This window comes from Oncorhynchus tshawytscha, linkage group LG01 (genome assembly GCF_018296145.1).
Source record: "Oncorhynchus tshawytscha isolate Ot180627B linkage group LG01, Otsh_v2.0, whole genome shotgun sequence".
Classification (NCBI taxonomy): Eukaryota; Metazoa; Chordata; class Actinopteri; order Salmoniformes; family Salmonidae; genus Oncorhynchus; species Oncorhynchus tshawytscha.
In genome coordinates, this window is record NC_056429.1 from 92639746 (window position 1) to 92657245 (window position 17500).

The 17500-nt window shown below is 47.4% G+C and overlaps 1 protein-coding gene across 1 annotated transcript in view; it reads right to left on the reverse strand.

Annotated features, from left to right (window-relative positions):
* Window positions 1-17500, reverse strand: part of LOC112238315 (integrin alpha-9-like) — a 166294-nt gene that overhangs the window by 7643 nt on the left and 141151 nt on the right. The window contains exons 26-27 of the mRNA XM_042327389.1: window positions 17282-17377; window positions 9831-9950 (exon numbers count right to left, since the gene is read on the reverse strand). Of these exons, the coding sequence (XP_042183323.1) occupies window positions 9831-9950; window positions 17282-17377 (216 nt within the window). The remainder of the gene's footprint in view (window positions 1-9830; window positions 9951-17281; window positions 17378-17500) is intronic.

The following is a 17500-nucleotide window of genomic DNA, read 5'->3' on the forward strand; positions in this document are numbered from 1 at the left end:
TCTGGTCTAACGAACAGTTAGAGGGGAGGTGTTCTAGGTTATAGTCCAATGACCAGTTACAGTAGAGGGGAGGTGTTCTAGGCTATAGTCCAATGACCAGTTACAGTAGAGGGGAGGTGTTCTAGGCTATAGTCCAATGACCAGTTACAGTAGAGGGGAGGTGTTCTAGGTTATAGTCCAATGACCAGTTACAGTAGAGGGGAGGTGTTCTAGGCTATAGTCTAATGACCAGTTACAGTACAGGGGAGGTGTTCTAGGTTATAGTCCAATGACCAGTTACAGTAGAGGGGAGGTGTTCTAGGTTATAGTCCAATGACCAGTTACAGTAGAGGGGAGGTGTTCTAGGCTATAGTCTAATGACCAGTTACAGTAGAGGGGCGGTGTTCTAGGTTATAGTCTAATGACCAGTTAGAGGGGAGGTGTTCTAAGTTATAGTCTAACGACCAGTTAGAGTGGAGGTGTTCTAGGTTATAGTCTAATGACCAGTTAGAGTGGAGGTGTTCTAGGTTAGAGTGGAGGTGTTCCAGGTTATAGTCTAATGATCAGGTACAGTAGAGGGGAGGTGTTCTAGGTTATAGTCTAACGACCGGTTAGAGGGGAGGTGTTCTAGGTTATAGTCTAATGACCAGTTGGAGGGGGGTGTTCTAGGTTATAGTCTAATGACCAGTTGGAGGGGGGTGTTCTAGGTTATAGTCTAATGATCAGGTACAGTAGAGGGGAGGTGTTCCAGGTTATAGTCTAACGACCAGTTACAGTAGAATGGAGGTGTTCTAGGCTTTAGTCTAATGACCAGTTACAGTAGAGTGGAGGTGTTCTAGGTTATAGTCTAACGGCCAGTTACAGTAGAGTGGAGGTGTTCTAGCCTATGGTCTAATGACCAGTTACAGTAGAGTCGAGGTGTTCTAGGCTATAGTCTAATGACCAGTTACAGTAGAGTGGAGGTGTTCTAGGCTATAGTCTAATGACCAGTTACAGTAGAGTGGAGGTGTTCTAGGTTAACGATCAGGTACAGTAGAAGGGAGGTGTTCTAGGTTATAGTCTAACGACCGGTTAGAGGGGAGGTGTTCTAGGTTATAGTCTAATGATCAGGTACAGTAGAGGGGAGGTGTTCTTGGTTATAGTCTAATGACCAGTTGGAGGGGGTGTTCTAGGTTATAGTCTAATGACCAGTTGGAGGGGGGTGTTCTAGGTTATAGTCTAATGATCAGGTACAGTAGAGGGGAGGTGTTCCAGGTTATAGTCTAACGACCAGTTACAGTAGAGTGGAGGTGTTCTAGCCTATGGTCTAATGACCAGTTACAGTAGAGTGGAGGTGTTCTAGCCTATGGTCTAATGACCAGTTGGAGGGGGGTGTTCTAGGTTATAGTCTAATGACCAGTTACAGGAGGGAGGTGTTCTAGGTTATAGTCTAATGACCAGTTGGAGGGGGGTGTTCTAGGTTATAGTCTAATGATCAGGTACAGTAGAGGGGAGGTGTTCCAGGTTATAGTCTAACGACCAGTTACAGTAGAGTGGAGGTGTTCTAGCCTATGGTCTAATGACCAGTTACAGTAGAGTCAAGGTGTTCTAGGCTATAGTCTAATGACCAGTTACAGTAGAGTGGAGGTGTTCTAGGTTATAGTCTAATGGCCAGTTACAGTAGAGGGGAGGTGTTCTAGGTTATAGTCTAATGACCAGTTGGAGGGGGGTGTTCTAGGTTATAGTCTAATGACCAGTTACAGTAGAGTGGAGGTGTTCTAGCCTATGGTCTAATGACCAGTTACAGTAGAGTCGAGGTGTTCTAGGCTATAGTCTAAAGACCAGTTGGAGGGGGGTGTTCTAGGTTATAGTCTAATGACCAGTTGGAGGGGGTGTTCTAGGTTATAGTCTAATGATCAGGTACAGTAGAGGGGAGGTGTTCTAGGTTATAGTCTAATGACCAGTTACAGTAGAGGGAGGTGTTCTTGGTTATAGTCTAATGACCAGTTACAGTAGAGGGAGGTGTTCTTGGTTATAGTCTAATGACCAGTTACAGTAGAGGGGAGGTGTTCTTGGTTATAGTCTAATGACCAGTTACAGTAGAGGGGAGGTGTTCTTGGTTATAGTCTAATGACCAGTTACAGTAGAGGGGAGGTGTTCTTGGTTATAGTCTAATGACCAGTTACAGTAGAGGGGAGGTGTTCTTGGTTATAGTCTAATGACCAGTTACAGTAGAGTGGAGGTGTTCTAGGTTATAGTCTAATGACCAGTTACAGTAGAGGGGAGGTGTTCTTGGTTATAGTCTAATGTCCAGTTAGAGTGGAGGTGTTCTAGGTTATAGTCTAATGACCAGCTAGAGTGGAGGTGTTCTAGGTTATAGTCTAACGACCAGTTAGAGTGGAGGTGTTCCAGGTTATAGTCTAATGACCAGTTACAGTAGAGGGGAGGTGTTCTAGGCTATAGTCTAATGACCAGTTACAGTAGAGTGGAGGTGTTCTAGGTTATAGTCTAATGACCAGTGAGAGGGGAGGTGTTCTAGGTTGTAGTCTAATGACCAGTTACAGTAGAGGGGAGGTGTTCTAGGTTATAGTCTAATGTCCAGTTAGAGGGGAGGTGTTCTAGGTTATAGTCTAATGACCAGCTAGAGTGGAGGTGTTCTAGGTTATAGTCTAACGACCAGTTAGAGTGGAGGTGTTCCAGGTTATAGTCTAATGACCAGTTACAGTAGAGGGGAGGTGTTCTAGGTTATAGTCTAACGACCGGTTAGAGGGGAGGTGTTCTAGGTTATAGTCTAATGATCAGGTACAGTAGAGGGGAGATGTTCTTGGTTATAGTCTAATGACCAGTTGGAGGGGGGTGTTCTAGGTTATAGTCTAATGACCAGTTGGAGGGGGTGTTCTAGGTTATAGTCTAATGATCAGGTACAGTAGAGGGGAGGTGTTCCAGGTTATAGTCTAACGACCAGTTACAGTAGAGTGGAGGTGTTCTAGCCTATGGTCTAATGACCAGTTACAGTAGAGTCGAGGTGTTCTAGGCTATAGTCTAATGACCAGTTACAGTAGAGTGGAGGTGTTCTAGGCTATAGTCTAACGACCAGTTACAGTAGAGTGGAGGTGTTCTAGGTTAACGACCAGGTACAGTAGAGGGGAGGTGTTCTTGGTTATAGTCTAATGACCAGTTACAGTAGAGTGGAGGTGTTCTAGGTTATAGTCTAATGACCAGTTACAGTAGAGTGGAAGTGTTCTAGGTTATAGTCTAATGACCAGTTACAGTAGAGGGGAGGTGTTCTAGGTTATAGTCTAATGATCAGGTACAGTAGAGGGGAGGTGTTCTTGGTTATAGTCTAATGACCAGTTGGAGGGGGGTGTTCTAGGTTGTAGTCTAACGACCAGTTACAGTAGAGTGGAGGTGTTCTAGCCTATGGTCTAATGACCAGTTACAGTAGAGTCGAGGTGTTCTAGGTTATAGTCTAATGACCAGTTACAGTAGAGTGGAGGTGTTCTAGGTTAACGACCAGGTACAGTAGAGTGGAGGTGTTCTAGGTTAATGACCAGTTACAGTGGAGTCAAGGTGTTCTAGGTTATAGTCTAATGACCAGTTACAGTAGAGTGGAGGTGTTCTAGGTTATAGTCTAATGACCAGTTACAGTAGAGGGGAGGTGTTCTAGGTTATAGTCTAACGACCAGTTACAGTAGAGTGGAGGTGTTCTAGGCTATAGTCTAATGACCAGTTACAGTAGAGTGGAGGTGTTCTAGGTTATAGTCTAATGACCAGTCAGAGGGGAGGTGTTCTTGGTTATAGTCTAATGACCAGTCAGAGGGGAGGTGTTCTAGGTTATAGTCTAATGACCAGTTACAGTAGAGGGAGGTGTTCTAGGTTATAGTCTAACGACCAGTTAGAGGTGAGGTGTTCTAGGTTATAGTCTATTGACCAGTTACAGTAGAGGGAGGTGTTCTAGGCTATAGTCTAATGACCAGTTACAGTAGAGTGGAAGTGTTCTAGGTTAATGACCAGTTACAGTAGAGTCAAGGTGTTCTAGGTTATAGTCTAATGACCAGTTACAGTAGAGTGGAGGTGTTCTAGGTTATAGTCTAATGACCAGTTACAGTAGAGTGGAAGTGTTCTAGGCTATAGTCTAATGACCAGTTACAGTAGAGTGGAAGTGTTCTAGGTTAATGACCAGTTACAGTAGAGTCAAGGTGTTCTAGGTTATAGTCTAATGACCAGTTACAGTAGAGGTGAGGTGTTCTAGGTTATAGTCTATTGACCAGTTACAGTAGAGTGGAAGTGTTCTAGGTTAACGACCAGTTACAGTAGAGTGGAGGTGTTCTAGGTTAATGACCAGTTACAGTAGAGGGGAGGTGTTCTAGGTTATAGTCCAATGACCAGTTACAGTAGAGGGGAGGTGTTCTAGGTTATAGTCCAATGACCAGTTACAGTAGAGGGGAGGTGTTCTAGGTTATAGTCTAATGACCAGTCAGAGGGGAGGTGTTCTAGGTTATAGTCTAACGACCAGTTACAGTGGAGTGGAGGGGTTCTAGGCTATAGTCTAATGACCAGTTACAGTAGAGTGGAGGTGTTCTAGGTTATAGTCTAATGACCAGTTACAGCAGAGGGGAGGTGTTCTTGGTTATAGTCTAATGACCAGTCAGAGGGGAGGTGTTCTAGGTTATAGTCTAATGACCAGTTACAGTAGAGGGAGGTGTTCTAGGTTATAGTCTAACGACCAGTTAGAGGTGAGGTGTTCTAGGTTATAGTCTATTGACCAGTTACAGTAGAGGGGAGGTGTTCTAGGCTATAGTCTAATGACCAGTTACAGTAGAGTGGAGGTGTTCTAGGTTAACGACCAGGTACAGTAGAGTGGAGGTGTTCTAGGTTAATGACCAGTTACAGTAGAGTCAAGGTGTTCTAGGTTATAGTCTAATGACCAGTTACAGTAGAGTGGAGGTGTTCTAGGTTATAGTCTAATGACCAGTTACAGTAGAGTGGAAGTGTTCTAGGTTAACGACCAGTTACAGTAGAGTGGAGGTGTTCTAGGTTAATGACCAGTTACAGTAGAGTCAAGGTGTTCTAGGTTATAGTCTAATGACCAGTTACAGTAGAGTGGAGGTGTTCTAGGTTATAGTCTAATGACCAGTTACAGTAGAGTGGAAGTGTTCTAGGTTATAGTCTAACGACCAGTTACAGTAGAGGGAGGTGTTCTAGGTTATAGTCTAATGACCAGTTACAGTAGAGTGGAGGTGTTCTAGGCTATAGTCTAATGACCAGTTACAGTAGAGTGGAGGTGTTCTAGGTTATAGTCTAATGACCAGTCAGAGGGGAGGTGTTCTTGGTTATAGTCTAATGACCAGTCAGAGGGGAGGTGTTCTAGGTTATAGTCTAATGACCAGTTACAGTAGAGGGGAGGTGTTCTAGGTTATAGTCTAACGACCAGTTAGAGGTGAGGTGTTCTAGGTTATAGTCTATTGACCAGTTACAGTAGAGGGAGGTGTTCTAGGCTATAGTCTAATGACCAGTTACAGTAGAGGGGAGGTGTTCTAGGTTATAGTCTAACGACCAGTTAGAGGTGAGGTGTTCTAGGTTATAGTCTATTGACCAGTTACAGTAGAGGGGAGGTGTTCTAGGTTGTAGTCTAATGACCAGTTAGAGGGGAGGTGTTCTAGGTTATAGTCTAACGACCAGTGACAGTAGAGTGGAGGTGTGCTAGGTTATAGTCTAACGACCAGTTAAAGGGGAGGTGTTCTAGGTTATAGTCTAATGATCAGGTACAGTAGAGGGGAGGAGTTCTTTGTTATAGTCTAATGACCAGTTGGAGAGGGGTGTTCTAGGTTGTAGTCTAATGACCAGTTACAGTAGAGTGGAGGTGTTCTAGCCTATGGTCTAATGACCAGTTACAGTAGAGTCGAGGTGTTCTAGGTTATAGTCTAAAGACCAGTTAGAGGTGAGGTGTTCTAGCTTATAGTCTAATGACCAGTTAGAGGTGAGGTGTTCTAGCTTATAGTCTAATGACCAGTTGGAGGGGGTGTTCTAGGTTATAGTCTAATGACCAGTTACAGTAGAGTGGAGGTGTTCTAGGCTATAGTCTAACGACCAGTTACAGTAGAGTGAAGGTGTTCTAGGCTATAGTCTAATGACCAGTTGGAGGGGAGGTGTTCTAGGTTATAGTCTAATGACCAGTTGGAGGGGGGTGTTCTAGGTTATAGTCTAATGACCAGTTACAGTAGAGGGGAGGTGTTCTGGTTATAGTCTAATGACCAGTTAGAGTGGAGGTGTTCTAGGTTATAGTCTAACGACCAGTTAGAGTGGAGGTGTTCCAGGTTATAGTCTAATGACCAGTTACAGTAGAGGGGAGGTGTTCTAGGCTATAGTCTAATGACCAGTTACAGTAGAGTGGAGGTGTTCTAGGTTATAGTCTAATGACCAGTGAGAGGGTAGGTGTTCTAGGTTGTAGTCTAATGACCAGTTACAGTAGAGGGGAGGTGTTCTAGGTTATAGTCTAATGACCAGTTAAAGGGGAGGTGTTCTAGGTTATAGTCTAATGACCAGTTACAGTAGAGGGGAGGTGTTCTAGGTTATAGTCTAACGACCAGTTAAAGGGGAGGTGTTCTAGGTTATAGTCTAATGACCAGTTGGAGAGGGGTGTTCTAGGTTGTAGTCTAATGACCAGTTACAGTAGAGTCGAGGTGTTCTAGGTTATAGTCTAATGACCAGTTAGAGTAGAGTGGAGGTGTTCTAGGCTATAGTCTAACGACCAGTTACAGTAGAGTGGAGGTGTTCTAGGCTATAGTCTAATGACCAGTTGGAGGGGAGGTGTTCTAGGTTATAGTCTAATGACCAGTTAGAGGTGAGGTGTTCTAGGTTATAGTCTAATGACCAGTTGGAAGGGGGTGTTCTAGGTTATAGTCTAATGACCAGTTAGAGTGGAGGGGAGGTGTTCTAGGCTATAGTCTAATGACCAGTTACAGTAGAGTGGAGGTGTTCTAGGTTATAGTCTAATGACCAGTTACAGTAGAGGGGAGGTGTTCTAGGTTATAGTCTAATGTCCAGTTAGAGGGGAGGTGTTCTAGGTTATAGTCTAATGACCAGTTAGAGTGGAGGTGTTCTAGGTTATAGTCTAACGACCAGTTAGAGTGGAGGTGTTCTAGGTTATAGTCTAACGACCAGTTAGAGTGGAGGTGTTCCAGGTTATAGTCTAATGACCAGTTACAGTAGAGGGGAGGTGTTCTAGGCTATAGTCTAATGACCAGTTACAGTAGAGTGGAGGTGTTCTAGGTTATAGTCTAATGACCAGTTACAGTAGAGGGGAGGTGTTCTAGGCTATAGTCTAATGACCAGTTACAGTAGAGTGGAGGTGTTCTAGGTTATAGTCTAATGACCAGTGAGAGGGGAGGTGTTCTAGGTTGTAGTCTAATGACCAGTTACAGTAGAGGGGAGGTGTTCTAGGTTATAGTCTAATGTCCAGTTAGAGGGGAGGTGTTCTAAGTTATAGTCTAACGACCAGTTAGAGTGGAGGTGTTCTAGGTTATAGTCTAATGACCAGTTAGAGTGGAGGTGTTCTAGGTTATAGTCTAACGACCAGTGACAGTAGAGTGGAGGTGTGCTAGGTTATAGTCTAACGACCAGTTAAAGGGGAGGTGTTCTAGGTTATAGTCTAATGATCAGGTACAGTAGAGGGGAGGTGTTCTAGGCTATAGTCTAAAGACCAGTTGGAGGGGGGTGTTCTAGGTTATAGTCTAATGACCAGTTGGAGGGGGTGTTCTAGGTTATAGTCTAATGATCAGGTACAGTAGAGGGGAGGTGTTCTAGGTTACAGTCTAACGACCAGTTACAGTAGAATGGAGGTGTTCTAGGCTTTAGTCTAATGACCAGTTACAGTAGAGTGGAGGTGTTCTAGGTTATAGTCTAACGACCAGTTACAGTAGAGTGGAGGTGTTCTAGCCTATGGTCTAATGACCAGTTACAGTAGAGTCGAGGTGTTCTAGGCTATAGTCTAATGACCAGTTACAGTAGAGTGGAGGTGTTCTAGGCTATAGTCTAATGACCAGTTACAGTAGAGTGGAGGTGTTCTAGGCTATAGTCTAATGACCAGTTAGAGGGGAGGTGTTCTAGGTTATAGTCTAATGACCAGTTACAGTAGAGTGGAGGTGTTCTAGGTTATAGTCTAATGACCAGTTACAGTAGAGTGGAGGTGTTCTAGGCTATAGTCTAATGACCAGTTACAGTAGAGTGGAGGTGTTCTAGGTTATAGTCTAATGACCAGTTACAGTAGAGGGGCGGTGTTCTAGGTTATAGTCTAATGTCCAGTTAGAGGGGAGGTGTTCTAGGTTATAGTCTAACGACCAGTTAGAGTGGAGGTGTTCTAGGTTATAGTCTAATGACCAGTTACAGTAGAGGGGAGGTGTTCTAGCTTATAGTCTAATGTCCAGTTAGAGGGGAGGTGTTCTAGGTTATAGTCTAACGACCAGTTAGAGGGGAGGTGTTCTAGGTTATAGTCTAACGACCAGTTAGAGTGGAGGTGTTCTAGGTTATAGTCTAATGACCAGTTAGAGTGGAGGTGTTCTAGGTTATAGTCTAATGACCAGTTACAGTAGAGGGGAGGTGTTCTAGCTTATAGTCTAATGACCAGTTACAGTAGAGGGAGGTGTTCTAGCTTATAGTCTAATGACCAGTTACAGTAGAGGGGAGGTGTTCTAGCTTATAGTCTAATGACCAGTTACAGTAGAGGGGAGGTGTTCTAGGCTATAGTCTAATGACCAGTTACAGTAGAGGGAGGTGTTCTAGCTTATAGTCTAATGACCAGTTACAGTAGAGGGGAGGTGTTCTTGGTTATAGTCTAATGACCAGTTACAGTAGAGTGGAGGTGTTCTAGGTTATAGTCTAATGACCAGTTACAGTAGAGTGGAGGTGTTCTAGGTTATAGTCTAATGACCAGTTACAGTAGAGGGCGGTGTTCTAGGTTATAGTCTAATGTCCAGTTAGAGGAGGTGTTCTAGGTTATAGTCTAATGACCAGTTAGAGTGGAGGTGTTCTAGGTTATAGTCTAATGTCCAGTTAGAGGGGAGGTGTTCTAGGTTATAGTCTAATGTCCAGTTAGAGGGGAGGTGTTCTAGGTTATAGTCTAATGTCCAGTTAGAGGGGAGGTGTTCTAGGTTATAGTCTAACGACCAGTTAGAGTGGAGGTGTTCTAGGTTATAGTCTAACGACCAGTTAGAGTGGAGGTGTTCTAGGTTATAGTCTAATGACCAGTTACAGTAGAGGGAGGTGTTCTAGCTTATAGTCTAATGACCAGTTACAGTAGAGGGAGGTGTTCTAGCTTATAGTCTAATGACCAGTTACAGTAGAGGGGAGGTGTTCTAGGCTATAGTCTAATGACCAGTTACAGTAGAGGGAGGTGTTCTAGCTTATAGTCTAATGACCAGTTACAGTAGAGGGGAGGTGTTCTAGGTTATAGTCTAACGACCAGTTAGAGTGGAGGTGTTCTAGGTTATAGTCTAATGACCAGTTACAGTAGAGGGGAGGTGTTCTAGCTTATAGTCTAATGACCAGTTACAGTAGAGGGGAGGTGTTCTAGGCTATAGTCTAATGACCAGTTACAGTAGAGGGGAGGTATTCTAGGCTATAGTCTACCAACAATATGAGGAACAAAAACATGGACCTCCCAATAACAAGGAAATTACATGGTATAGTCCACACTATTTGCTGTGTGTGCACAGGATTTATATGACCTTCCTGAACACTCACACACACACACGAAGATCAGCAAGGACCTCATTCCCCGAGCCAGTGTGTGTGTGTGTGTGTGTGTGTGTGTGTGTGTGAGAGAGACAGAGAGAGTGTGTGTGTGTGTGACAGAGAGTGTGTGTGTGTGTTACCTTCCAGAGCAGCACAGCCAGCAGTAGGAAGATGAGTATTCCCACCAGCAGGCTGATGGCAATGATCCAACCAACAACATATCCTCTTGGCTCCTGGCTGTGGAGCGCCTCGAACACCAGCTGAAACACAATGGCACTACAGTCAAACGTAGCCTCAAACACAGAAACACCTAGAGACACACAGCCGAGAAACGGCCCTTGCCTCGTGGCTGTGGTGCACCTGGAACACCAGCTAAAAGAACAAGATTACAGTCAAACACAAATATTTATACCAACACATTTAAAAGTCTATATTTCTGAGATATCAATCAAACGTATTTCTAAAGCCCCTTTTACATCAGCCGATGTCACAAAGTGCTATACAGAAACTCAGGGTTCCATAGCTGCAGGCAGAACAGTTGAAACTGGAGCAGCAGCACGACCAGGTGGACTGGGGACAGCAAGGAGTCATCAGGCCAGGTAGTTCTGAGGCATGGTCCTAGAGTATTACACATACTTACTACTATCCTAAATTTCCAGAGCAATGCAGTTGTGAAAGACTGGAAATTCAAGGTAACAGCTGGAACACATGATTCCATTGGACACAGAGACATTCACACAGATTCCCATCTAGGATTACATTAAAACAGTTTGATACAGACTCAGGAAAAAAAAGTCTCACATTCAAACACACTTTGATACAGACACTCAAACCATGTCAGTGAGGGAAACAGAACAGAGCACAGGATTTATATGACCTCAACGTCCTGAACACTCACACACACACACGAAGATCAGCAAGGACCTCATTCCCCCGAGCCACGGACTGTTTACCCCATTACCATCTAGAAGGTAGAGAAAGTACAGACGCATCAAAACTAGGACTGAGAGATTGAGAAACGGCTACCATCTCCAGCCCGAGAAACGGCTACCATCTCCAGACCGAGGAACGGCTCCCATCTCCAGCCCGAGAAACGGCTCCCATCTCCAGCCCGAGGAACGGCTCCCATCTCCAGCCCGAGAAACGGCTACCATCTCCAGACCGAGGAACGGCTCCCATCTCCAGCCCGAGAAACGGCTCCCATCTCCAGCCCGAGAAACGGCTCCCATCTCCAGACCGAGGAACGGCTCCCATCTCCAGCCCGAGAAACGGCTCCCATCTCCAGCCCGAGAAACGGCTACCATCTCCAGACCGAGGAACGGCTCCCATCTCCAGACCGAGAAACGGCTCCCATCTCCAGACCGAGGAACGGCTCCCATCTCCAGACCGAGGAACGGCTCCCATCTCCAGCCCGAGAAACGGCTCCCATCTCCAGACCGAGGAACGGCTCCCATCTCCAGACCGAGGAACGGCTCCCATCTCCAGCCCGAGAAACGGCTCCCATCTCCAGACCGCTCCCATCTCCAGAAACGGCTCCCATCTCCAGACCGAGAAACGGCTCCCATCTCCAGACCGAGGAACGGCTACCATCTCCAGACCGAGGAACGGCTACCATCTCCAGACCGAGGAACGGCTACCATCTCCAGACTGAAAAACGGCTACCATCTCCAGACTGGTAATCAGGTTCTATCTCCAGGCTGGTAAACAGCTTTGATCCATGTCTGTTAACCATACACATTTGAAATGTATAGTTCTTTCATTGTACATGTGAACACATTTCAAAACACAAATTAAATCAATCCAACCATTGCAACATCATTCTAATCTTATATGGTCACAGATAATATTGACAGTGTAAATGAAATGGCCTACCTCCCTACTCTTCTCTTCTCTTTGCCCACACTGTACATAGATTTTTCTTTTCTATTGTGTTATTGACTGTACGTTTGTTTATGTGTAACTCTGTGTTGTTGTTTTTGTCGCACTGCTTTGCTTTGTCTTGGCCAGGTCGCAGTTGTAAATGAGAACTTGATCTCAACTGGCCTACCTGGTTAAATAAAGGAGAAATACATTTTTTAAATAAAAGATAAGCTAAGTACTGTAAGATAAGCTAAGTACTGTAAGTACTATAAGTACTGTAAGATAAGCAAAGTACTGTAAGATAAGCAAAGTACTGTATGTACTGTAAGCTAAACACTAAGATGAGCTAAGTAATGTAAGTACTGTGAGATAAGATAAGTACTGTAAGTACTGTAAGCTAAGCACTGTAAGTACTGTAAGCTAAGCATCGTAAGCTAAGCTAAGTACTGTAAATAGGTACTTATAAGTAATTATGATAAGCTAAGTACTGTAAACTAAGCTATGTAAGGGGTGGCAGGTAGCCTAGTGGTTAGAGCGTTGGACTAGTAACCGAAAGGTTGGTGGATCAAATCCCGAGCTGACAAGGTAAAAATATGTAATTCTGCCCCTGAACAAGGCAGTTAACCCACTGCTCCTAGGCCATCATTGTAAATAAGAATTTGTTCTTAACTGACTTGCCTAGTTAAATAAAAGGTAAAATATATTTTTTAAAGTACTGTAAGTACTTTCAATTCTGATGCAGGTCTGTCTGGGTTTGTGACAGATCTGGGTTCAAATACTATTTGAAATATAAGAAAATGAAAAATAAATACTTGATCTGTGCTTGATTGAGCTTGCCTGGCTCAATAGAGGAGTCCCAAAACTGCAAAGCCTGCCCATCTGACAGTTTAGGCAGGCTAGAGCATACTCTCAAAGTATTGAAGCATCTCAAATATTATGATTTGTACTCAGGTCTGTGGGTCAGGGTCTGGGCTGTGGGTCTGGGTCTGGGTTGTAGGTCAGGGTCTGAGGCTGTGGGTCTGGGTTGTAGGTCAGGGTCTGGGCTGTGGGTCAGGGTCTGGGTTGTAGGTCAGGGTCTGGGCTGTGGGTCAGGGTCTGGGTTGTAGGTCAGGGTCTGGGTTGTAGGTCAGGGTCTGGGTTGTAGGTCAGGGTCTGGGCTGTGGGTCTGGGTTGTAGGTCAGGGTCTGGGCTGTGGGTCTGGGTCTGGGCTGTCTGGGTCTGGGTTGTAGGTCAGGGTCTGGGCTGTGGGTCTGGGTCTGGGTTGTAGGTCAGGGTCTGGGCTGTGGGTCTGGGTTGTAGGTCAGGGTCTGGGCTGTGGGTCTGGGTCTGGGTTGTAGGTCAGGGTCTGGGCTGTGGGTCTGGGTCTGGGTTGTAGGTCAGGGTCTGGGCTGTGGGTCTGGGTCTGGGTTGTAGGTCAGGGTCTGGGTCTGGGTTGTAGGTCAGGGTCTGGGCTGTGGGTCAGGGTCTGGGTTGTAGGTCAGGGTCTGGGCTGTGGGTCAGGGTCTGGGTTGTAGGTCAGGGTCTGGGTTGTAGGTCAGGGTCTGGGTTGTAGGTCAGGGTCTGGGCTGTGGGTCTGGGTTGTAGGTCAGGGTCTGGGCTGTGGGTCTGGGTCTGGGCTGTGGGTCTGGGTCTGGGTTGTAGGTCAGGGTCTGGGCTGTGGGTCTGGGTCTGTGTTGTAGGTCAGGGGCTGTGGGTCTGGGTTGTAGGTCAGGGTCTGGGCTGTGGGTCTGGGTCTGGGTTGTAGGTCAGGGTCTGGGCTGTGGGTCTGGGTCTGGGTTGTAGGTCAGGGTCTGGGCTGTGGGTCTGGGTCTGGGTTGTAGGTCAGGGTCTGGGTCTGGGTTGTAGGTCAGGGTCTGGGCTGTGGGTCAGGGTCTGGGTTGTAGGTCAGGGTCTGGGCTGTGGGTCAGGGTCTGGGTTGTAGGTCAGGGTCTGGGTTGTAGGTCATGGTCTGGGTTGTAGGTCAGGGTCTGGGCAGTGGGTCAGGGTCTGGGTTGTAGGTCAGGGTCTGGGTTGTAGGTCAGGGTCTGGGCTGTAGGTCAGGGTCTGGGTTGTAGGTCAGGGTCTGGGCTGTGGGTCTGTGTTGTAGGTCAGGGTCTGGGCTGTGGGTCTGGGTTGTAGGTCAGGGTCTGGGCTGTGGGTCTGTGTTGTAGGTCAGGGTCTGGGCTGTGGGTCTGTGTTGTAGGTCAGGGGGGCTGTGGGTCTGGGTTGTAGGTCAGGGTCTGGGCTGTGGGTCTGTGTTGTAGGTCAGGGTCTGGGCTGTGGGTCTGTGTTGTAGGTCAGGGTCTGGGCTGTGGGTCTGTGTTGTAGGTCAGGGTCTGGGCTGTGGGTCTGTGTTGTAGGTCAGGGTCTGGGCTAGGTGGGTCTGGGCTGTGGGTCTGGGTTGTAGGTCAGGGTCTGGGCTGTGGGTCTGGGTTGTAGGTCAGGGTCTGGGCTGTGGGTCTGTGTTGTAGGTCAGGGTCTGGGCTGTGGGTCTGTGTTGTAGGTCAGGGTCTGGGCTGTGGGTCTGTGTTGTAGGTCAGGGTCTGGGCTGTGGGTCTGTGTTGTAGGTCAGGGTCTGGGCTGTGGGTCTGTGTTGTAGGTCAGGGTCTGGGCTGTGGGTCTGTGTTGTAGGTCAGGGTCTGGGCTGTGGGTCTGGGTTGTAGGTCAGGGTCTGGGCTGTGGGTCTGGGTTGTAGGTCAGGGTCTGGGCTGTGGGTCTGGGTTGTAAGGTCAGGGTCTGGGCTGTGGGTCTGGGTTGTAGGTCAGGGTCTGGGTGTGGTCTGTGGTCTGGGTTGTAAGGTCAGGGTCTGGGCTGTGGGTCTGTGTTGTAGGTCAGGGTCTGGGCTGTGGGTCTGTGTTGTAGGTCAGGGTCTGGGCTGTGGGTCTGTGTTGTAGGTCAGGGTCTGGGCTGTGGGTCTGTGTTGTAGGGTCTGGGGTCAGGGTCTGGGCTGTGGGTCTGGGTTGTAGGTCAGGGTCTGGGCTGTGGGTCTGGGTTGTAGGTCAGGGTGTGGGCTGTGGGTCTGGGTTGTAAGGTCAGGGTCTGGGCTGTGGGTCAGGGTCTGGGTTGTAGGTCAGGGTCTGGGCTGTAGGTCAGGGTCTGGGCTGTGGGTCTGGGTTGTAGGTCAGGGTCTGGGCTGTGGGTCTGGGTTGTAGGTCAGGGTCTGGGCTGTGGGTCTGGGTTGTAGGTCAGGGTCTGGGCTGTGGGTCTGGGTTGTAGGTCAGGGTCTGGGCTGTGGGTCTGTGTTGTAGGTCAGGGTCTGGGCTGTGGGTCTGGGTTGTAGGTCAGGGTCTGGGCTGTGGGTCTGGGTTGTAGGTCAGGGTCTGGGCTGTGGGTCTGTGTTGTAGGTCAGGGTCTGGGCTGTGGGTCTGGGTTGTAGGTCAGGGTCTGGGCTGTGGGTCTGGGTTGTAGGTCAGGGTGTGGGCTGTGGGTCTGGGTTGTAAGGTCAGGGTCTGGGCTGTGGGTCAGGGTCTGGGTTGTAGGTCAGGGGGTCTGGGTTGTAGGTCAGGGTCTGTGTTGTAGGTCAGGGTCTGGGCTGTGGGTCTGGGTTGTAGGTCAGGGTCTGGGCTGTGGGTCAGGGTCTGGGTTGTAGGTCAGGGTCTGGGTTGTAGGTCAGGGTCTGGGTTGTAAGGTCAGGTCTGGGCTGTGGGTCAGGGTCTGGGTTGTAGGTCAGGGTCTGGGTTGTAGGTCAGGGTCTGGGTTGTAGGTCAGGGTCTGGGCTGTAGGTCAGGGTCTGGGTTGTAGGTCAGGGTCTGGGCTGTAGGTCAGGGTCTGGGTTGTCAGGTCAGGGTCTGGGTTGTAGGTCAGGGTCTGGGTTGTAGGTCAGGGTCTGGGTTGTAGGTCAGGGTCTGGGTTGTAGGTCAGGGTCTGGGTTGTAGGTCAGGGTCTGGGTTGTAGGTCAGGGTCTGGGTTGTAGGTCAGGGTCTGGGTTGTAGGTCAGGGTCTGGGTTGTAGGTCAGGGTCTGGGTTGTAGGTCAGGGTCTGGGTTGTAGGTCAGGGTCTGGGTTGTAGGTCAGGGTCTGGGTTGTAGGTCAGGGTCTGGGTTGTAGGTCAGGGTCTGGGTTGTAGGTCAGGGGGTCTCAGGGGGTTGTAGGTCAGGGTCTGGGTAGTAGGTCAGGGTCTGGGCTGTAGGTCAGGGTCTGGGTTGTAGGTCAGGGTCTGGGCTGGAAATCCTTCCTCCTAAGACATCAGGCACCCACAATAACACAGCATTCCAATATGGTGCATAGCAAAATGGAATATGGAAGAATTACACCTCTTCAAACTGTAACATGTTTAGTTAAGAGTATGTGCGTGTGTGCATTGGAAGCATACAGTATGTTACATTCTGATCCGTTGTCTGACTGACTCCAGCTCAGTTTGTGCTGAGCTGTCAATATTGAACAAATGTTTACGGGTACTAAAACGTAAGGAACCATTTCAATCGAGTCAATGAGCTCATAACTCATAGAGTAGATTATTTTTATTCTCCTATCCTTTACCACATTTACCGGGGCCTGTTTGCATGACACGGGGGATAAACTATATCTCATCAGCTGTTGATAAGTAGCAGGCTGGGAATTGAAAGAGAGCCTCGTCACAAACCAAGGCACCAAGGGACCACAAAGCTTTCTCTAGGGACTTCAGAGCTGCTGATCGACCAGGGCTACTGAATTCACTAAAATCTCTAATGGTTTGTGGTAGTGAACTGACCAGACGGGGGGGTGGGGAGGTGTTGCTGTGGAAAATTAAAGTGGTCACTAAGTGCTGGGAGAGCAGTTGTGAATGGACACATTCACAGTATCGTCTGATTTAGCGGCTGAAGCTAGCCAAGCTCTTCTTGTGGCCTGGGGGTCGAGCAGCGAGCTGGGGGCCTAGAGGTCAGGAGAGGCAGCAGCGCGGTGGGGCCTAAGTCAGGAGATGGAGCTGCGAGCTAGGGTCATCACCGTAATCAGCTGAGAGCATCGAGGATAAGGGGATGCAGAGTGCTCATCACTTCATTCCACTGCTCCACAGGCACATCTAATCACTCCACACAGAGGCTTGCCCTGTGTGTGTGTGTGTGTGTGTGTGTGTGTGTGTGTGTGTGTGTGTGTGTGTGTGTGTGTGTGTGTGTGTGTGTGTGTGTGTGTGTGATACCCTGCTGTCTCTGAGGAGACCTTGTCCTTGAGGACCACAGCTGAGGACCCCCAAATACAACCCTGCCTCACCCCCATGACATCCAGGTTGATCTGGCGTCCTGCCTCCAGCTGCTCCCCAGGCTTCAATTTCCACTAGATTCAGCTTCTAGATTCACCCCTCAGGGCTGGCCGAGGAACATCACAGCAATAAACTGGCTGTTAGAATGTCTCACAGACATGATGTGTCTACTGCATGCCGAACCTGACCCAACACACTGATTGACTCTTACTGTATATATAGCCACTTTAACTATGCCACTTTGTTTACATACTCATCTCATATGTATATACTGTACTCGATACCATCTACTGTATCTTGCCTAAGCTGCTCTGTACCATCACTTATTCATATATCTTTATGTACATATTCTTTATCCCCTTACACTGTGTATAAGACAGTAGTTTTTTTTATTTTTTTGGAATTGTTAGTTAGATTACTTGTTAGATTATTACTGCATTGTCGGAACTAGAAGCACAAGCATTTCGCTACACTCGCATTAACATCTGCTAACCATGTGTATGTGACAAATAAAATTGGATTTGATTTGATATTCAGCGCTTTGCAGGAGTAAATCTATCAAGAGTGATATACTTACTGAAGTGTCTTCTGATAGCCCCTGCGGTACCTCTATGGCCCTCCCGTCCACTCTCACATTACCCCTAGTCACGAACTGGATCAGCGATGAGCTGTCCTGTAGGTAGGTGTGTGTGTGTGAGAGAGAGAGGGGGGGGGGGTTTCACACTTCCTTCAGATCCATACTGTAATAAACATTATTAGCCTAAGTAAAACATAAAAATATACTAACCATGTAACA